This window comes from Leucoraja erinacea, chromosome 27 (assembly GCF_028641065.1).
Source record: "Leucoraja erinacea ecotype New England chromosome 27, Leri_hhj_1, whole genome shotgun sequence".
Classification (NCBI taxonomy): Eukaryota; Metazoa; Chordata; class Chondrichthyes; order Rajiformes; family Rajidae; genus Leucoraja; species Leucoraja erinaceus.
This window is the reverse complement of record NC_073403.1, coordinates 20,468,616-20,491,353: the sequence shown is the minus strand read 5'-3', so window position 1 is coordinate 20,491,353 and position 22,738 is coordinate 20,468,616. Positions and strand designations below refer to the sequence as shown.

The 22,738-nt window shown below is 41.8% G+C and overlaps 1 protein-coding gene across 2 annotated transcripts in view; it reads left to right on the top strand.

Annotated features, from left to right (window-relative positions):
- sgca (sarcoglycan, alpha) overlaps positions 1-22,738 on the top strand; it is a 46,068-nt gene that overhangs the window by 9,805 nt on the left and 13,525 nt on the right. For both annotated transcript variants that reach the window (XM_055657267.1, XM_055657268.1), the window contains exons 2-5: positions 3,882-4,001; positions 6,394-6,548; positions 8,135-8,207; positions 13,553-13,751. In XM_055657267.1, the coding sequence (XP_055513242.1) occupies positions 3,882-4,001; positions 6,394-6,548; positions 8,135-8,207; positions 13,553-13,751 (547 nt within the window). The remainder of the gene's footprint in view (positions 1-3,881; positions 4,002-6,393; positions 6,549-8,134; positions 8,208-13,552; positions 13,752-22,738) is intronic.

The following is a 22,738-nucleotide window of genomic DNA, read 5'->3' as shown; positions in this document are numbered from 1 at the left end:
TTTCATTCTTCACATGTTTAAATTATAACGTCTTATTCTTAATTGTCTACTGTATATCGTGTTGTTACTTGCGAGCAAAGCACCAAGGCAAATTCCTTGTATGTATACATACATGGTTAATAAAATATATTCAATTCAATTCAATTCAATATACGTGGGTATGTTGGTAGATTTGTTGGCAGACAGATTTTTGACAAAATGCCAGATAGGATATAGAACAGACCAGAGAAAAATGCAGCCGAGAACACGCTCTTTGGCCCAAAATGTCTGTGCTGAACATAATAGCAAGATAAACCAATCTCATCTGTCCGCATGTGATGCATGTCCCTTCATTTCTTGCATATGCATGCGCCTATTTAAAAGCATCTATCATACCTCCATCACCACCTCTGGCAGTGCATTCCAGGCATCCACCACCCTCTGCTTTGTTTAGTTTAGAGATACAATGTGGATTCAGGCCCTTCGGCCCATAGACTCCGGGCTGGCCAGCGATCCCAGTACACCAGTATTATCCTATAAAGTAGAAACATAGAAACATAGAAAATAGGTGCAGGAGGAGGCCAATCGGCCCTTTGAGCCAGCACCGCCATTCATTGTGATCATGGCTGATCGTCCCTTATCAATAACCCTTGCCTGCCTTCTCTCCATATCCCTTGACTCCACTAGCCCCTAGAGCTCTATCTAACTCTCTCTTAAATCTATCCAGTGACTTGGCCTCCACTGCCCTCTGTGGCAGGGAATTCGATAAATTCACAACTCTCTGGGTGAAAAAGTTTTTTCTCACCTAAAGGGGAGGTCTTAAATGACCTCCCCTTTATTCTAAGACTGTGGCCCCTGGTTCTGGACTCGCCCAACATTGGGAACATTTTTCCTGCATCTGGCTTGCCCAGTCCTTTTATAATTTTATATGTTTCTATAAGATGCCCCCTCATCCTTCTAAACTCCAGTGAAGTAGGGACAATTTACAATTTTTATCAAAGTCTTTGAAGCATGGGAGGAAACCAGAGCACCCATGGAAAACCGACGCGGCTATGGGGAATACATACAAACTCCATATAGACAGCACCCATAGTCAGGATTGAACCGAGATATCTGGCTCTGTGAGGCAGTAACTCTACTGCTGCGCCACCGTGCCGCTTGCGTGTAAAAAAAAAACTCGCCCCACACATCTTTAAGCAGTGCCGTGTTCACCTTAAAGCTATGTCCTCTAATCTTTGACATTTCCACCTTGACTGTCTACCCTCTTTATGCCTCTCATAATTTGATATACTTCTATCTGAATTAGTTTGAAGGGTCCCAACCTGAAATGCCATTTGTCCATTCCCTCCACAGATGCCAACTGACCCTCTGAGTTACTCCAGCACGTTGTGTTTTTCTCATGATTCCAGCACCTGCAGTTTTGTAAACAGTCAATCTCTTTTCCTAAACATGCAGTCCAATATATTGAAATGATTTAAAATATGACAGCACATGGAGAGCTGAAGTGAAAAGAAATCAAAATCAAGTTATATTCTCTGATTCCTACAAAGCTTAACCAAGGGGGAAAAAAAGTGGTTCCGGCTCTTGTTTTTAATGTCCAATTAAACTTTACATTATCACCTCAATCATTTACATTTCTACTGTTCGTATAACATCATTAATAACAACACGCAAGAGCATTAAACCAAATCAAAATAAATTTCCCACAAGAGTGGCTGAAGTTGTTGCAACTCCCTTTCCTCACTTGCCTCTCTGATGTTTCTTTTGTTTAACGTTAACTTGCAAATTTAAACTGCCACCTAGTGTCAAAACAAACATTCAGCCTTGTGTGAATTAATCGTGCCTTTCCCATGGCTTTTATTGCCAATCATGAAAGATCCAAGAATCCTGCCGTAAGAACCTGCAGATGCTGGGATCTTGAACAAAATACATGGTGCTGGAGAAACTCAACAGGTCAGGCAGCATAGAGTCATGGAGTAAAGTCCCTGTCCCACTGTATGAGGTAATACATGAGTTCTCCCGAGTTTTCCCCGATTCAAACTCGGAGAATGTCCATAGCAGGTCTGTAGGAGTTTGTGGATGTCTCGTAGTGGCTCGTAATGCTAACGGTAGGTACTCGGGACATCCGGTAAACTCGTGACGTTTTTTCATCCCTGTAAATAATGTCCACGAGTAAAGAAATACTCGTGATAAAAAAAAATTGTTACTTTTTACTTGTACGAGCTGCTTCGAGACATCCACGAACTCCTACGGGCCCGCTACGGACATTCTCCGAGTTCGAATCGGGGAAAAACTTGGGAGAACTCTTGAATGACCTCGTACAGTGGGACACAGGCTTAACACTGCATGGAAACAGGCCCTGCAGCCCAACTTGCCCATGCCGACCAAAGTGCCCATCCACAATAGTCCTACCTGCCCATGTTTGACCTATATCCCTCTAAACCTTTCCTATCCATGTACCAGTTCAAATGTCTTTCAATGTTATTATAGTACCAGCCTCTACTAACCCCTCTGAGAGCTCATTGCATACACCCACACCCTCTGTGCGGAAAAAGTTGCCCTTCAGTTTCCTCAAATCTTTCCCCTCTCACCTTAAGCACCTGTGGAGGGAATGGACAGCTGACATTTTGGATCAGGACTTTCTTCAGACCTTTTTTGAAAGAAGATCCCAACATGAACTGATGTTTTTTGTTTCATTTCTGGTTTTTAGAGATACACCGTGGAAATAGGCCCTTCGGCCCACACTGACCAATGATCACCCATGTACTAGTTCTATGTTATCCCAGCACAAAAGATATGTAAACATATTACTCTGTAAAACCCATAATAAACAACAACAATTATTCAGTGTGTATAAAAAAAACAGGCAATTAAATAGACAATTGTAATGCGTCAAAAATAATGTCCTCATCTATATAGTTTGGAGCTTTTCTGGAGGTTGTCGTATTTAATAGCCTGATGGTTGTAGGAAAGAAGCTGCTATGTTACAGTTTTCAGACTTCTATACTTTCTTCTTGATGGCAGGAGTGAGATGAGAGTGTGGTCAGGGTGATGTGGGTCCTTGATGATGGCTGCCATTTTGAGACAGCCCCTCCTGTAGATCCATTCAATGGTGGGGAAGTCAGTACCCATGATGGACTGGGCAGAATCCACTACTTTTTGTAATCTCCTTCATTCATGGGCAATCGAGTTGCTGTAACCAACCAATATCCTCTCTACTGTACACCTGTAGAAGTTCAAACAAGGGAGTATTTGTGAACATACTGAATCTCCTCAATCTTCTAAGAAAGTAGAGGCATTGATTGGGCTTTCTTTATGGTTGCATCAATGCACTTTAGACTTTGGACTTTACTTTACTTTACAAATACGGCGTGGAATCAAGCCCTTTCCACGCCCTTTGGCCCACCAAGTCCACAAGCAATCACCCCTTGCACTATACACTAGCAGTATTTTACACACTACGGGCAATTTACAATTTACAGGAGCCAATAAATCTACAAATCTCTACGTCTTTGGAGTGTGGGAGGAAACTTGAGCACCCAGACAAAACCTACATGGTCACATGGAGAACGTATAAACTCTATACAGACAGTGCCCGCAGTTAGGATCGAACTCGCGTCTCTGGTGCTGTGAGGCAGCAATTCTACTGCTGCGCAACCGTGCCATCTGTGGGTCCAGGACAGATCTTCAGAGATAAAAAAGATCTTCCGAAAGAAGTCAATTATTATTATTACTATAATCTCTTCATTACTAGTTTTCCAGCACAGTCAACTACATTTTTATTAACACAAATTAAAGTTTATAGCAATTTCAAATAAAAATAATTATTGCATATCACTCAATAACAATTTGCAAAAAGAGTGTTTGTTGCATTTATTTACATTATATATTTTGCTTTGCAGTGTTCCTGACCACGATATTCGCTGATCAGAATGTGAGTCCCATGGCAGGAGTCTTTTTTATACATGTACTAGAGAGGGACTACTTTCAAGCAGGGTTTCGTTCATTCCAAGAAGCAAGTGGTGAGGAAAACAATCTTACTATCTATTTACACACCCACTTTAGCATTAATGTGTTGATGTCTTTTGTGTTGATGCTGAATCATCGATATTCAGTTACCAGAATCGTTTTCAGATTGTAAGCTTGAGTTATTGGGAGACGTTGAAAAAGGCTGGAACTTTATTCTTTAGAGCGTAGAAGACTGGGTTGACATTATAGAAGTGTACAAGATCATGGACCATGGGTAAAGTGAACACTGCGTCTTCTTCCTGCGGTAGAGGATTCTAAAACTAGAGGGCGTTGGCTTGAGGTGAGAGTGGAGAAGTTTAAGAGAAACCTTTCAACTCAGAGGGTAGTCCATATCTGGAATGAGCTGCCAGAGGAAGCTACAGAAGTAGATACAATTGTGACTTTCAAAAGACATTTGGACAGATATGTGGATTGGAAGGGTCATATGAGGGCAAATGGAACCAGCCCAATATGCCAACTTTGTTGGCATGAACATGGTGGGCCGAAGGGTCTGTTTTAGTGCTGTACAACTCTATGACGACATAAATGCCAAAGAAGACACAAACTAACCGTCAAGCATGAGATGAGAACACAATTTGGTGCAATATCAAAACTGGTTTGCAAAGTCCCTTTGAGATTGCAAACCCCATCTGACCTTAATTACAGAGCAAATATTCTCCTGAAATACATCTGTTTCTAACTTTGGGAAGAGAGCGTTGATGATGCGGTGATGAAGACATGCACTGAGTCCTCTCCAAAACAGGAACGCTACACTGCCAACCAGACAGACAGCAAGCCTCATCAATGAAGATGTATCTGGCTGGAACTATCAATCCAATGCTGATATCTACAGTCTAAATCACCCTCTATGTGTGGTAGCCCAGATCAATTGTGAAATAAAGAGTTATATTTTGAAAAGGATCTAGCCATGGAAAATAGTAATATGACACGAATATAATTTTTATGAATATTTTCAATTTTGAAACATATATATCTAGGGTTTCAGTGCTGATTTTTTAGAATAAAATTTCCCATGAATTTGCGCTTATCATTTCCCAGCCTTATGGGCTAATTATGTTCTCAGGTTAGTTCCAAATAGTTAAATATTGGAGTAAATCATATATTTAGAATAAAATGTAATGAACATTCTGTTCCCAAGTGTAAATATACTTGTGTGGTTATTCACAGTAGCATTCCCTGGAAGGAAACCAGAGATGGGTTGTGAAACTTAGCTCAAACCCAAATTGATATAGGCAGTTATAGGGAGTGGAAACAATCAGAAGATTCCAAGTTCATAAGGCCCTTTGAAAAGCTCAAGTTAATTAATTGAGCGGTACAGTGGCGCAGCGGTAGACTTGCTACCTTACAGAGCCGATCCTGACTACGGGTGCGGAGTTTCTACCTTCTCCGTGTGACCAGGTTAGTTCCAAATAGGTTTTCTCCGAGTACATTGGTTTCCTCCCACACTCCAAAGACGTACAGGTTTGTAGGTTGATTGGCTCCAGTAACTTGTAGATTGATTGTCGCTAGTGTGTCGGATAGTGCTAGTGCACAGGGATTGTTGGAGCTGGATGATGAGATGCGGCATGAAGCTCATATGGGGTGTACATCTTAGCATGGGCCAGTTGGGACTGTATAGCCTGTTTACTAAGAGACATAAGGAACTGCAGATGCTGGAATCTTGAACAAAACACTAAATGCTGGAGGAACTCAACTAGTCAGGCAGCACCTGTGGAAGGAATAGGCAGGTGATGTTTCTTGACTTTGAAGTAGGGCCAAAACGTTATCAGTCCATTCCCTCCACAGATTTGATCTCACTCACTGAGTTGATTGATTGATTCTTTGTATTGATTGATTGATTGATTGATTGATTCTTCATTGTTACATGTACTCAGTACAGTGAAATACTTTGCTTAGTATACAATACATGTATGCAAAGAGTCGCCACATATTGAGCACCGACAGTTCATCCAGCACTTTGTGTTTTTATCCTGTTTACCTGCTGTTCATTCCATGAACACAAAAGACATTTTACAATTATTATTCTGGTTGAGAAGAAAAGCTCATTAATTATAAATAAAAACTGAAATTTCTGGAAAGGCCCAGCTGGCGAGACAGAAACACAGCAGAGAAAAACAGAACTAACTTTGCAGGTGAATTAATTTTCATCAAGACTGTTCCATTCCTTGTCCATTTAATGCAACACACAAGGAAATACAAATGCTAGAATCTTGAGTAAGACACAAAGTGGGTAACTCAGCGGGTCAGGCAGCATCTATGGAGGGAACAGACAGGCAAAGTTTCAGGTTGGGACCCTTCTTTAGACTGACTCCAGCTCTTTGCGTTTTACTTGTTTAATGTAAAACTGCTATTCCCTTTTTATTTCACCTCTGCTCTCTACTTTAGGTATCATCACCAGTATCCCCATCACTTTCAACACCAACCTCCATGACCACCCTGACCGCCCTCGCTGGCTTCGTTTTATACAGCGGACTGAATACCATGATGGAATTCTTTATGGAACGCCAACCATGAAAGATGTCGGAGAGAAAATAATTGAAGTATAAAGTTTTCTCTCTGCCCAATTGACTGTACTTTAATATGTTGATAATATTATACGCTTGTTGGAAAAAATATTCACACTGCAATGTGCTTTACTTATAATCAAAGATAGACACAAAATGCTGGAGTGGGTCAGTGGGGCCGGCAGCATACCTGGAGGAAAAGAAGAGAAAAAGAAAACCTTTCTTCAGACTGAAAGTAGAGTTGGGGGTGGGGATTAAACTGGAGGCGAGAAAAGGGCCGCTGATCGCATTCTTGTTTCTCTCTTGTTATCACACCTTCCCAGCCACCGATGAGCACCACCCTTCCTGAGGTCATCTGTTGCCGGTCCAGATGACCTCAGGAAGGGTGGTGCCCACAAGGGTGGCTCATCGGTGGCTGGGAAGGTGTGATAACAAGAGAGAAACAAGAATGCGATCAGTGGAACTGTTGAACGACTAGGGTGGGGAAGGAGGGGGTAGAGAATGTAGGAGTTACTTGAAATTAGAGAAATCAATGTTTATACGGCTGGGTTGTAAGCTGCCCAAGTGAAATATGGGGTGCTGTTCCTCCAATTTGCGTGTAGCCTCACTCTGACAGTGGTGGAGGCCCAGGACAGAGAGGTCAGTATGTGAGTGGGAAGAGTAGTTCAAATATTTGACAACCGGAAGATCAGGAATGCCAAGGCGGACTGAGCGCAAGTGTTCAACCTTATAATCAATCTTGTATTTATTATTCTAGCTCACCATGATTGTGACCTGTAACAAGTTGGTTTGCACTGGCCACAATATTGCACATTCTTCATCTAAATTCATTTTTTATGTTTCTTGCTTATAATTAATGCAAGACAAAGATCCATTCATTTTCACGTACCAATACCATTTTCATTAATTTATATTTAAGGCAGTGCTTTTTTGGTGATGTTATGCATGGCTAAGACAAACTGGCACCTCTAAAAAATTACATTTCACCCGTTTAACTTGGTGAAATAAATACTTTTTTGCTTATTTGGTTAGCTAGATGTTGATTGGTCTCAAAATCAAAACGGAAGAGGGGTGTATATTGATAGAAAAATATTGTTGATAAATGAAGATTAATTTTTAATTGAATGAATGAAAGATACCGCATGTAAACAGGCCCTTCAACCCACTGAGTACATGCCGATCATTGATCACCCGTTCCCACTAGTTCCACGTTAACCCACATTCGGATCCACTCCCTACTTATGAGGGTAATTTATAGAGGCCAAATAACCTACAATCCCATATGTCTTTGGGATGTGGGAGGAAACCGGAAGCACCAGGAGGAAACTCACGTCGCAGTCACAGGGAAAATGTGTAAACTCCGCACAAAACAGCACCTGAGATGAAGATCAAGCCCATGTCTCCGGTGCTGTGAGGCAGCAACACCTCCAGCTTCATCACTGTGCTGCCAAATGGATTTGCCTAACGGCGTCTTTTTCTCTGCAAAAACCCCATTGATTTAAGATAATAGTCAACGTAGGAGAAAAACTGGTAATGTGGATTTTATGTGTTATGAATTGACTAAAAAATAATTGATGTACATACATAAAATGTGAAATCAATTCTGTTTATCATTTGTTTAGGTTACTGCTGTTAATAGGAAGACATTTGAGACATCAAGGCAAAACGTCATCATTAATGTTGGAGAACCAGGAGGTGAGATGCCATATTTGCTCCTAGAGTGAGCAGTGGTTGAACTGCACCATATACAGTATACTTGTTTTTATGAAGCACCTTTCACTTCCCACTCAAGACATCCCAAACCTAAAACATGAAATGTAATTCATTTCTAATTGTGTTTTTTTGTGTGTGTTTGTCTGAGTCTTTGTGCCTCTGTAAGAAAGATTTTTCATTGTACCTGTTACTCACAGTACTCCCTGCATGTGAACCTGGCTTGTTTTAAAGATAATGAAGCACTTCATGAAGTGTGGTCACCCCTTGCAATGTAGGAAACATAGGAGTCAATTTACACAGAAGAAACATCCATAAATAGTAACAGGACACTGAATAAAAATACTTGTTTTTGGAAACATTGATTGATTGAGAAATGTTGGCCAGAATACTGAGGGAAACTCTGCTGCTGTCCTGGCAATTACTGCCATGAGACCTTTTCTGTTGATGTGAGGAAGTAGATGTGACCTTGGTTTCAAGTCACATCCAGAGAAGAACCTCTGAACATGTGGCAGTCACGTATGCTTGACATTTTGTGCTCAAGTCTCTGGAGGGAGACTTGAACCTGCAACCTTCTGACTCAGCGAAGAGTGCCGCCATTGCTGGGTTTTTTCTTTACAGGAACTAAAGATTTCTCTTCCTTTCTTTCACGTGATGCATTTTATATATACACGTTGCTACTCGCGTTTCTCAACAAAGTCATGCAGTGATCTTGCAGGATTTAGTTTATCCATTGAGTTAAGACAAATGTGGGTCCCCTGACGACAGAAACAGGCGCATTTATTATGGGGAACAAGGAAATGGCAGACAAGTTGAACAAGTACTTTGGTTCTGTTTTCACTAAGGAAGATGCAAACAATCTCCCAGATGTGCTAGGGGACAGAGGATCTAGGGTGACGGAGGAACTGAAGGAAATTCGCATTAGTCAGGAAATGGTGTTGGCTAGACTCATGGGACTGAAGGCTGATAAATCCCCAGGGTACTCAAGGAGGTGGCTCTAGAAATCGTGGACGCATTGGTGATCATTTTCCAATGTCCTATAGATTTAGGATCAGTTCCTGTGGATTGGAGGGTAGCTAATGTTATCCCAATTTTTAAGAAAGGAGGGAGAGAGAAAGCAGGAAATTATAGATCAGTTAGCGTGACATCGGTGGTGGGGAAGATGCTGGAGTCGATTATTAAAGATGTAATAGCGGAGCATTCGGATAGCAGTAACAGGATCAGTCCAAGTCCGCATGGATGTACGAAGGGGAAATCATGCTTGACAAATCTTCTGGAATTTTTTGAGGATATAACAAGTGAAATGGACATGGGAGAGCCAGTGGATGTAGTGTACCTGGACTTTCAGAAAGCCTTTGATAATGTCCCACATAGGAGATTAGTGGGCAAAATTAGAGCACATGGTATTGGGGGTAGGGTATTGACTGGTATAGAAAATTGGTTAGCAGACAGGAAACAAAGAGTAGGGATTAACGGGTCCCTTTCAAAATGGCAGGCAGTGACTAGTGGGGTGCAGCAAGGCTCGTGCTGGGACCGCAGCTATTTACAATATACATCAATGATTTAGATGAAGGGATTCAAAGTAACATTAGCAAATTTGCAGATGACACTAAGCTGGGTGGCAGTGTGAACTGAGAGGAAGATGCTATGTGGATGCAGGGTGACTTGGGACAGGTTGGGTGAGTGGGCAGATGCATGGCAGATGCAGTTTAATGTGGATAAATGTGAGGTTATCCACTTTTGTGGCAAGAACAGGAAGGCAGATTATTATCTGAATGGTGTTGTTAGGAAAAGGGGAAGTACAACGGGATCTGGGTGTCATAGAAACATAGAAACATAGAAAATAGGTACAGGAGTAGGCCATTTGGCCCTTCGAGCCTGCACCGCCATTCAATATGATCATGGCTGATCATCCAACTCAGTATCCTGTACCTGTCTTCTCTCCATACCCCCTGATCCCTTTAGCCACAAAGGCCACATCTAACTCACTCTTAAATATAGCCAATGAACTGGCCTCAACTACCTTCTGCGGCAGAGAATTCCAGAGATTCACCACTCTCTGTGTGAAAAATGTTTTCCTCATCTCGGTCCAAAAAAATTTCCCCCTTATCCTCAAACTATGTCCCTTTGTTCTGGACTTCCCCAACATCGGGAACAATCTTCCGGCATCTAGCCTGTCCAACCCCTTAAGAATTTTGTAAGTTTCTATAAGATCCCCCCTCAATCATCTAAATTCTAGCGAGTACATACTGAGTCTATCCAGTCTTTCTTTTTATGAAAGTCCTGACATCCCAGGAATCAGTCAGGTGAACCTTCTCTGTACTCCCTCTATGACAAGAATGTCTTTCCTCAGATTAGGAGACCAAAACTGTACGCAATACTCCTGGTGTGGTCTCACCAAGACCCTGTACAACTGCAGTAGAACCTCCCTGCTCCTATACTCAAATCCTTTTGCTATGAATGCTAACATACCATTTGCCTTCTTCACTGCCTGCTGCACCTGCATGCCTACTTTTAATGACTGGTGTACCATGACACCCAGGTCTCGTTGCATCTCCCCTTTTCCCAATCGGCCACCATTCAGATAATAGTCTACTTTCCTGTTTTTGCCACCAAAGTGGATAACCTCACATTTATCCACATTATACTGCATCTGCCATGCATTTGCCCACTCACCCAACCTATCCAAGTCACCTTGCAGCCTCCTCGCATCCTCCTCACAGCTAACACTGCCCCCCAGCTTCGTGTCATCCGCAAATTTGGAGATGTTGCATTCAATCCCTTCGTCCAAATCATTGATATATATTGTAAATATATCCCTATTACTGTTGCCTATCCATTAAATATATCCTTGTACATCAGTCACTGAGAGAAAGCATGCAGGTACAGCAGGCAGTGAAGAAAGCTAATGAGAGCCTTCATAATGAGAGGAGTAAAGGAGCAACGAGGTCCTTCTGCAGTTGTGCAGGACCCTGGTGAGACCGCATCTGGAGTATTGTGTGCAGCTTTGCTCTCCTAATTTGAGGAAGGACATTTTTGCTATTGAGGGAGTGCAGCGTAGGTTCACGAGGTTAATTCCCGGGATGGCGGGTCTGTCATACGATGAAAAAATGTTCCCAATGTTGGGGGAGTCCAGAAACAGGGCCACAGTTTAAGATTAAGGGGTAGGCCATTTAGAACAGTTGAGGAAAAACATTTTCACACAGAGAGTTGGGAATTTGTGGAATTCTCTGCCTCAGAAGGCCGTGAAGGCTGATTCACTGGATGCATTCAAAAGAGAGTTAGATAGAGCTCTTAGGACTTGCAGAATCAAGGGATATTGGGAGAAGGCAGGAATGGGGTACTGATTGTGGATGATCAGCCATGATCACATTAAATAGCAGTGCTGGCTCGAAGGGCCGAATGGCCTACTCCTGCACCTATTGTCTATGTATCTGTGTATCTATGTATGTGGCAGCTAGGACATGGCAAATTGGTGCAGTGCTGATTTTCCTTCTACTGATAGCCAGGGCGGCACAATGATTCAGCTGGTAGAGCTGATCCCTCATGGCCCCAGAGACCCAGGTTCAATCCTGACTGGCTGCTGTCTGTGTTCTCCCTGTGACCACATGGGTTTCCTCCAGGCTCTCCAAATTCCTTCCTGTAAAATTGCCCCTAATGTGTAGGGAAAGTGGGATAACATAGAACTAGTGTGAATGGGGGGTCGCTGTGGCCTCACTGGACCAAAGGGCGCCTGTTTAATTGTTGTACTTCTTAAACTAAACTAAACTAAACTAATTGTGCTCCCTATTACTGTTGCCTATCCATTAAATAATCCCCAAAATGACTGACTATTCAATGTCTGAAGAAGGGTCTCGACCCGAAACGTTGCCTATTTCCTTCGCTCCATAGATGCTGCCTCACCTGCTGAGTTTCTCCAGCAATTTTGTCTACCTTCGACGATTCAATGATGGTGGGTTAATTGCTTTTGAGGCAACATTTTACTTTAAGTCTTTGTGTCAGACAATTTGAACACCATGAACATTTCTCTCAGGGACTCAGGGGTATGGGTAGGGTTGGAGGAAGATCATATTATTGGTTGCTTTGAATAAACTACAACATATAACTAACGTGAATCACTTTGTTTGGAGACACAAGAGACTGCAGATGCTGTTTGGATTTCAGCTGGAGCTTATTTTGTCCATTTAGTTTGTCTGTTTGAATATCAGAATTGATTGAATTTGAAGAAACTCAGCCGTCTTTGACAACGCAATGACGCACACTGCAAAACATCCCTTAGCAAAATGAATTGCCACTGCCAGAATAATTGGGAAATGAATGCTCTCTCTATAACCAGCCACACAGGCATGCATGTGTGGAGCACTGCAGTTCAGCAGGTTAAGTTGGTCAATTAAGGCCACAATTTGAGAAAAGCTGAAAAATGTGTTTCACCACAAGATTCGTTTAAAAATCCATGAAAAGTAAGAGCAAAGCCATGTCTAATGAGAAAGGGAACGTTTGTAAGAATAAATGTTCTTTTAGCTGTTCGGATATATTAAGATTTTCTGCTGTTTGCCTTTAAGTTTGTAATGGTTTAAATCGAACGCGATACATTAAAAAGTAAATGGTCCGATTGATTAAAACCAATTGTATTCAGAATCATGTCCTAAGCGCGACTCATTACAAAGTAATGAGATGGTGCATGAAGAAGCTTGATGCAATAGGGGAAGGAAATGGGATCCTGCATTATGATGGTGAGTGACCATCCAATTCTTCAACCTCTGATTGACCCCAGTACATGTCCTCATACCTGACTCATAGTGTCTCGTTGCACTTTGTCAATATAGATGAGTTGGGCCGAAGGGCCTGTTTCCGTGCTGTATGATTCTATTATCTGGTTATTAGCAGATTGTTGAGTGTTTGCAATTCTCACATTGTCTACCAAATTTAAGAGTCTCGATCTGAAACGTCACCCATTCCTTCTCTCCAGAGATGTTGCCTGTCCCATTGAGTTACTCCAGCTTTTTGTGCCTATCTCCCACTTTTTTTAAGGCGACCACATTTCCAAATGCACTTTAATTGCCTCTGGGATATCCTGATGTCAAAAATGGCCATTAACTACAAGTCGTCCTGTTTCGTTATCCTCTTTACCCTCTTGAATTAGTGAAGTGAACATATAGCAGCAACTTTCTGCAAACACACTGTTATTTGCCCTTTGGGCAGAACTCTATCTTATATTATTTTGACAAATATGTACCAGCAAAGAGTGAAAGGCAATATCTATTCACCTCATATACACTAGGGAATTTAACTTTTATTGGTTGAATTGAGATCTTTTTTTCTTGCTGTAGGGTTGAAATTGCCATACCATGTTGAGTTCTACGTGGAAAACAGAAATGTGGAGGAAGTATTGCCCTTGGAAATGCAACAATATTTCCAGGACAGAGCGGCGAGCATATGGGGATCAAACCGTTTGACCATGATCAACATCACTTCAGCGCTGGACAGAGGAGGCCGGGTTCCATTGCCCATTGAAGGAAGGAAAGAGGGGTGAGAAGTGATAGGCAATAATGTTGTAGGTGCTTAGACTGTACATATATGTTTTCTATTGGATTTAAAAATGCACCGAACAATGAAATATTGTCGTTGAACTAAACGACCTGTTGCTCAGTACTAATTGACTTTAAATGGAACACTTCGGTGGCACGGTGGCACAGTGGTAGAGCTGCTGCCTGACAGCGCCAGAGACCCGGGTTCGACCCTGACTTTGGGGTGCATGTCTGTACGGAGTTTGTACATTCTCCCCGTGACCTCCGATAAGTTTTTTTATGACACACCATGTATAATAGATTTATTTAATACAGTGAATTTAAATTCCCAAATAGGCTGGTAAACACTGAACTTGTGTCTCTGAAATATTTGTCAAAGGTTAGAGTTGCTAATCCACTATGCTATGATGTCCTGGTATCTGTACAACTGGAGGTGAGAAGGACACGGGAGAGGTTTTCTGAATGGTCAAAGTTACTGGAACAGGAAACATTTTTTTGTCTCACTATAAGTAACAGTCTCCAATCTAAATGACAAAAAAAATTCCAAGACAATTTATGTTTTAAAAAAACAGGAATTATACTTACCACCTTCCTCTGGTTGACATCATCACCACCTGCATTTTATGAATGGCAATTCTGACAATTCATTGCATTGTCTGGTCCTGTTTCTCTGTTGGCTGTTTCTTGCTGTGTGAGTAGCACCTCATTTCAATGGGTGATATGTGTAGGAAGGAACTGCAGATGCTGGTTTATACCGAAGTTAGACACAAAAAGCTGGAGTAACTAAGCGGGTCAGGCAGCATCTCTGGAGAAAAGGAATTGGGGACGTTTCGGGTCAGAACCCTTCTTGAGGCTGGAGAAATCTGGATCAGTCTGAAGAAGGGTCTCGACCCGAAACGACTCCTAGTTCAAGTTCAAGTGAGTTTATTGTCATGTGTCCCTGTATAGGACAATGAAATTCTTGCTTTGCTTAAGCACACAGAACATAGTAGGCATTTAGTACAAAACAGATAAGTGTGTCCATATATCATAATATAAATATATACACACATGGATAAATAAACTGATAAAGTGCAAATAACAGAAAATGGGTTCATAATAATCAGAGTTTTGTCCGAGATAGGTTTAATAGCCTGATGGCTGTGGGGAACTAGCTATTCCTGAACCTGGTTGTTGCAGTCGTCAGGCTCCTGTACCTTCTACGTGAAGGTAGCAGGGAGATGAGTGTGTGGCCAGGATGGTGTGTGGGTCTTTGATGATACTGCCAGCCTTTTTGAGGCAGCGACTGCGATAAATCCCCTCAATGGAAGGAAGGTCAGAGCCGATGATGGGCTGGGCAGTGTTTACTATTTTTTGTAGTCTTTTCCTCTCCAGGGCGCTCAAATTACCGAACCAAGCCACGATGCAACCAGTCAGCATGCTCTCTACTGTGCACCTGTAGAAGTTATCTTCTATTAATTTTCCCCAGAGATGCTGCCTGACCCGTTGAGTTGATGCAGCATTTTATGTCTTGCGATAAGTGATATCTCTCTATTCAATTTAGCGACTTCACTATTGTGCCAATCCACATTTCTCCAGTTAGATTTGGGGATGTAAGGCAAAATGGGGAGTGTTAAAAATTCAAACCCTTTCCCTGAATGGATGGTGGAAATCGAATCAATGAGTACTTCGAAAAGTCACAGCCATGAGGTGAACAATTTGCAGGGCTATGAGGAAAGAATAGGGAAAAAGGAATTATAGGATGGCCCCACGTTTATAGCAGATATCTGATCTGCCAAGCACCACATCCTGGAGTGTAATAGCTCGATCATTTATCCCCATGAGCTATTTAATTGTCTTGTGTATGATGACTTTTAAATGATGCCCTCGCACTAAAAAGCTTCAATAAATAAAAAATAGTTATATACAAACCCTGCACAATACTGCTACGTTATACAGTGTTCATGGCACTACAGAAAATTATATTTTGAAGTCAAGTTTTCTATGAAACAAACGCAGTTCTCTACAAACATTGAATTTGTATTTCCAGGGAAACACTGCTTCCTTCACTGAATTAAAAAACACATCAAACCTTAGTAGTAATTAGTGTGTTCATCTATTTATATAGATAGCTCTGCAAGAAGCAAATGAGTGGAAGTATATTGCATTACATTTCACTGTCGACAGTAGCTTTGAGTATTGTTGCTGTGCTTGGAGACTATTTTTAATTTGTTGCAATCAAGTACAGAATGAAATCTGGCAGTGGACAAAATTTACCATGGCAACCATAACCTGTGTGAAGAGCCCAGTTACTGCTGAAAATTAACCTCCTGCCACATATATTAGATCTGGCTTTTCAAACATAGCTCAGCTTCATTCAGAATTACCTTTCTGCAGATGTGTTGCTGATACTGACATTAGTAGCTTTATTGTTGCTTCATTACATGGTTGTCCATAGGTTCCAATACGTAGAACGTAGAACGGTACAACACAGGAACAGCCCCTTCAGCTCACAAAGTCTGTGTTGAACATGATGCCAAGACCAACTCGTATCTGCCTGCACATGATCCATATCCTTCCATTCCCTGCATATCCACGTGCCTATGCAAAAGCATCTTAAATGCCACTAATGAATGTGCCTCCTCCAGACCAAGCAGCAATTGCCAGGCACTTTAGTGAACAAAACTTGCTCCTCACATCTCCTTCAAGCTTTGCCTCTCTCACCTTAAAGCTATTCACTGCAGTGTCTCCATCCTGGAGAATAGGTTCTGGCTGTCGACCTCCACTGTCTATGCCTCTTGTAATTGAATATACTGTATATCCACCAGGTCTCCCCTCAACCTCCTGCAGTCCAGAGAAAACAATCCAAGTCTGTCAGAGGTAGATAAATTGACCTCTGCAGAATGATGCTGATCTATCTCAGTATAGTCTGCAGTGAAACAATATAACCTGATTGTTTTTATACCAGTTGATAATACATCAAGGCAGGTTTAAGGTTAGAGGAAGGAGTTTCAAAGGAGAAAGCTTTTTTTACATAGAGAGTGGTTGATGTCTGAAATTTGCTGCCAAAGGAGGTGATGGATTTGGTTGCAATGGCTAGAATTTGGAAGCATATGGAGTCATACAGCACGGAAACAGTCCCTGCGGGATAACTCATCCATGCTGACCAAGGGGCTCGTCTAAGATCATCCCATTTGCCTACATTTGACCCATATCCTTCTAAACATTTCCTATCCATTAACCTGTCAAATGTTCTGCCTCAACTACCTCCTCTGGCAGATTGTTCCAAATACCTCTATGTGAAAATGTTGCCCCTCCATTTCCCATTAAATATTTCCCTTCTCACCATGTTCTTGAATCCCTACTCTGGGGAAAAAGACTATACATTCTACTAATCTATTCTCCTCAACAATTTAAATAGATCATCCCTCAGTTTCCGGAGCTGCAATAAATAGTCCTAACCTGTCCAACCTCTCCCTGAAGCTCAGGCCCTTGAATCCTGGCAACTTTCTCGAAAATCGTCTCTGCACTTTCCCCCCCATTTCAAGAGGGACTTGAATAGGAAGGTACGGAAGGAGATGGACCTAATGCAGGCAAATGAGATTAGTATAGACAGGTATGAAGACAGACATGAATATGTAGGCCAATGGCCCATTTCTGCGCTACACAGCTTTGTTAAGACTCTAAGTCTCTATTGAAGACGAAATAATATATAGTTATTAGCGCCACATACAATATGTTTATTACATCAAATCTTGGAAGTAATAAATTCCTAAAGAGATCTATTGCCCTTTCCTTCTTCAACTAATTGCCATGAAAATCCCAGGAAAACAATGCTAACTAACCTTCGTAATAGTTGTCTTGGCAATTAAATGGGAGATTCCCTGAGCAAATCTGCCCACTGCTAAAAGAAGCAGAACACTTTTCAAAGAGTTGCTCAGCCAGCATAGTGTTGTTGCACAGTTGCAAGGTGAGAGGGATATACAGAGCAAGTATTTTACACAGAGACTGGTGGGTGCCTGGAACGTGCTGCCAGGGGTGGTGTTGGAGACAGATACGGTTGTGGCATTTAAGAGGCTTTTAATGAGGCATGTGGGTGTGTGTGTGGGGGGTGTGGATCAAGTGCAGGCAGAGGAGATTAGGTTATCATGGTATCATTGTGAGCCAAAGGGCCTGTTCCTGTGCTGCCCTGTTTTGCACTGTGACTCTCTGTTCAACAGCTCAATCATTTACAGTGTTATCTGTCTAGTTGCTTTTTTTTTATCATTTTACTGAAAGAGGCTCTGCCTTGGGGATAAACTGTTGCAACCATAATGCCGCTGACGGATGCAAATTGAGTAATATAATAATGTCAAAGAATTGGAAAATCCGACTAAACTATTTTCATGCTTGTACTCAGATGAACATAAAAATAGCATGAAAGTCTAAAACAAACTGCAGATGAAATTTGAGGGAAGGAACTGCAGATGCTGGTTTAAACCGAAGATAGACACAGAAAGCTGGAGTAACTCAACGGGTCAGACAGCGTCTCTGGAGAAAAGGAATAGGTTACGTTTTCCAGACTTCCAATTTGAAGAAGGGTCACGACCCGAAATGTCACCTATTCCTTTTCTCAAGAGATGCTGTCTGACCCGCTAAGTTAATCCAGCTTGTTGTGTCCAACAATCTGCAGATGCTGGAGATCATAAATGCAGGAAACACTCAATGGATCAGGCAGCATCTACAAAAAGAGAAAAAAAGAGTGACTGTATCAGACTGAAGGGGCTTCTTTACTCAATTAAGAAGGGGATTGACTGCGTAGATTCATACTTATGTTGAATTGAAAACTGACTGATACATTAAATAGAAAATTCGGGAGAAAGATAATGATGAAGCGATTGGTTAGAAGAACTTGTTAAAGAAATGTGGACATGTATACAGGAGTGAAAGGAATCGGAAAATAAATTGGTTAATGTTGGAGGAAATGGGGAAAAAGACAAGGCTTGAGTGTGGCATATACATCTAGAGTGCTCAATAGCTTATTTTTGTGTAATTAATATATATTTCTATGTACTTCACAATTGTATTAAAGACACCTGCCAGTAACATGTTCATCAATATGCAACCCATTTTGTCAAGTATGGATCCTGCATACATCTCTATTTCGCCCAGATTGTGGTGAAACAGGGAAGAGCAAACATCCTGCGGACAATCATGAGGCAGATTCATGTCCTCCTTTCCCAGTAACAAAGTCAGTTCCTTCTTCAACCCAACAAACAACTGCAGATGAGATTGGTTTAGCTTGACATCATGTCCAGCACAACATTTAAATCAGTTGAATTGAATTGAATTGAATTGAATTGAATTGAATTGAATTGAATTGAATTGAATTGAATTGAATTGAAAAGATAACCATATAACCATATAACAATTACAGCACGGAAACAGCCATCTGACCCTTCTAGTTGCCGAACACATAATTCCCCTAGTCCCATATACCTGCTCAGACCAACCCTCATTGTCCCATCCATATAACTATCCAAATTTTAAAATAAAGTTGAATTGCCTCCACCACCTTCACTGAATTGAGCTACCAATTGAAAAGATAAATACAGCATGGAAACAGACACTTAGGCCCATAAAGTACATGCCGACTACCAATCACCCGTTCACACTAGTTCTACGTTTTCCCACTTTCTCCACCACTCCCTACACATTAGGGCCAATTTACAGAGGACAAACCCGCACATCTTTAGGATATCGGAAGAAATTCGAGCACCCGGAGGAAATCCACGTGGTCACATGTAGAACGTGCAAACTCCACACAGAGGTCAGGATCGAACCCGAGTCTCTGGTGCTGTGAGATAGTAGCTCTATCTGCTGTTCCACAGTTATGGATACCTTATATGAATTTTTTCAGGAGGAGTGATGTGATGTGATTTGTATGGCCTGCCCTGACACTGGGAGAACATTGATAGATTTTTCTTAACAATGTCACTTTTAGTACCAGTAGGTGGCACACATATAAAGGAAAATGAATTCTACAATACATACGATTTTGTCAAACTTCATTTCTTGAATGTGATTAACATTGCAAACTGAAAAGATTACTCAAAAGGCACATTTCCCACCTGAGCTCACGAAACATTAATAATAATTATCCAGTCAATTTCTAAAATCTATTAAAACCTTTCCCACCACACACAACTGTAAATTCTGCCCCAAATTCCAGCCTGCATTTGGCTCACCCAGAACCTAAAATTGGGGCAATTAAACAAACTGCTTCATGTGAATTATTTTATTTTGCATGGATCTTTGCAAACTCTACACAGACAGCACTCGAGGTCAGGATTGAACCTGGGTCTCTAGTGTTGTGGGGCAGCAACTCTACCAGCTGTATCATTATGAGCTCCTCCAGCACTTTGTGTTTTGCTGAAGATTCCAACATCTGCAGTCTCTTGTGTCTGAATGTTTGTTGATGATGTCAGTTCAGTTTAGTTTATTGTCACCTGTACCGAGGTACAGTGAAAAGCTTCTGTCGCGTGCTATCCAGTCAGCGGAAAGACAATGCATGATTACAATCGAGCCATTATAGTGTATAGAATGCATGATAAGGGAATAACATTTAGTGAACAGTTAAGTCAATCAAAGATAGTCCGAGGGTCACCAATGAGGTAGATAGTAGTTTAGCACTGCTCTCTGGTTGTGGTAGGATGATTCAGTTGCCTGATAACAGCTGGGAAGAATCTGGAGGTGTGCATTTTCACACTTCTATACCTTTTGTCTGATGGCAGAGGGGAGAAGAGGGAGTGGCCAGGGTGCGACTCATCCTTGACTATGCTGCTGGCCTTGTCGAGGCAGCATGAGGTATAAATGGAATCAATAGAAGGGAGGTTGGTTTGTTTTTATGGTCTGGGCTGGGTCCAAAACCTGCTGCAATTTCTTGCGGTCTTGGATGGAGTAGTTCCCAAACCAAGCTTTGATGCATCCTGGTAAAATGCTTTCTATGCTGCATCTGTAGAAGTTGGTGAGAGTTGAAGGGGACATGCTGAACTTTAGATTTGTACATGGCTGTACAGTCGTGGCTGTGTGGCTGCCAGGGTCTCAACCAGAAACATCACCTATCCCTGTTCTCCAGTGGTGCTGCCTGACGTGCTGAGTTACTCCAGCGCTTTATGTCCAAAGGTACCCCATGGGTGCTTTAAATGAAGAATGATGAGGACCACACAAAGAGTGAGTTGCAATGAAGATTGAAGTAGTGGATATATTGGCAAGCTAAGCATTTGTGAAAATGAAATATCCCCAGCCTGAAGATTCATGCTGGAAACAGCTATTTGGAAAGCTATCTGGAAAGGTTCTGGCTGTGGGTGACACAGTGGCATAGCTATTAGAGTTGTTATATCACATCTCCTGAGACCTGGCTTAAATCTTGATGTCCAGTGCTCTCTCTCTATGTTGTCTTTGTATGTTCGCCCTGTGATGGCGTCGTTTTCCCCATAATATCTGATTTCTGCCCACCTCGCAAAGGCAGGAACGATTGAGTTTCTGTTTAGCATTAGAGATACAGTGTGGAAACAAGGCCCTTGTTTGGTCTGGGCTGACCATTGACCACCTGGCCACACTAGCCCCATGTCATCCCACTTTCTGTATGGCTCTGTGACCCTATGCATCATGTTGTCCTTCACTATGATATTAAGGGAAACACAGAAATCTCATGGACAACTGTGTGTGCAAATGGGGTCTTGCAGTAAACATTCAGAAGAATTGGTACATCTTGCATTGGCATCAAGTTGATTAGTAACAAAGCTTTTGATTATTGTCCTGTGCTGCATCGCCAGATACCTTGCTAAATTTGCAACTGTGCACCCACTCTCCTAGCTCCAGCACTATCCTATGGTGCAGTATTGTCACCATTAAGGGCCTGTCCCACTTGGACCACCTAATTCACAAGTTTAGAAGACCCTAGATGAGTTGAAAAAAATGTCAAGGTCGGGTTGACTCGCCGAAGTAAAAGACCTCCTACGACTATGTCTATGACCTCCTACGACTATGTCTATGACCTCCTACAACCCCCCTCGACATCAGCCTTGCACACCAAAGACCAACTACGACTAGCTACGTGGAAAATGATCACATGATAAAATTATGTCATGTTTACTTTTTTTTTCTCGGGCCAGTTACCGACCTACGTACCTACGACAACGTCGTGACCTACCTACGAGTAAAAAGTATCATTTTTTTCCATGTCGACATTTTTTTTACTCGTGGACATTTTTTATCAGGCTGGAAAAAACGCCGCGACCTACTTGAGGCCACGAGTACGCGGAGATCACTCACGAGCATGAGGAAGAGTTACGAAGACCTCCTACGATCTTCTACGACCTTGTGGCGACCATGCTGCGAGTATGAGTCAAGGGCAAACTCAGCAGAGGTCGGCAATTAGGTCGTGATAGTGGGACAGGGACTTTAAGTTGGATAACTAGCCCAAGACCTTGACAGTTGATCCTTAGATGAGAGCTCAATTCCCACTGCAGCAGCTTGGGAATTAAAATTGAGGTATCAAAAAAAATCTAGAGTAAGAGAAGACCAATAATAATGGTTGTGAATCTATTGCAGGGGTTATAGATTGTGGAATGTTTAGATCATGGCATTATTCTACCCCAAAACAGGTTACCTGGCCCATTGAGTCTATGCTGACCACTTTAATCATCCACATTAATCCTACATTAATCCCAGGGATGGGTATGTGCAATAATCAAAAGCTTACAGTTTGATTTATGTGTAATTCTAGGCCCACTAATGTGTTGACTGCCATTTGAGATTATTTAGCAAACTCCTGAGGCATAGGGACATTTTGGGATGGACAACAATGACTACATCCTCTGAACAAACCCATAATAGGTACTTCAAAGTCATACTGGCAATAACTGAATGGTTATTTATTATTCCGCAGTTCAATATCCATAAATGTCTGATATTTTGAGACATTCTAAGATAACAACAGCAGCTTGTTGTTGTGGATAACAGCTT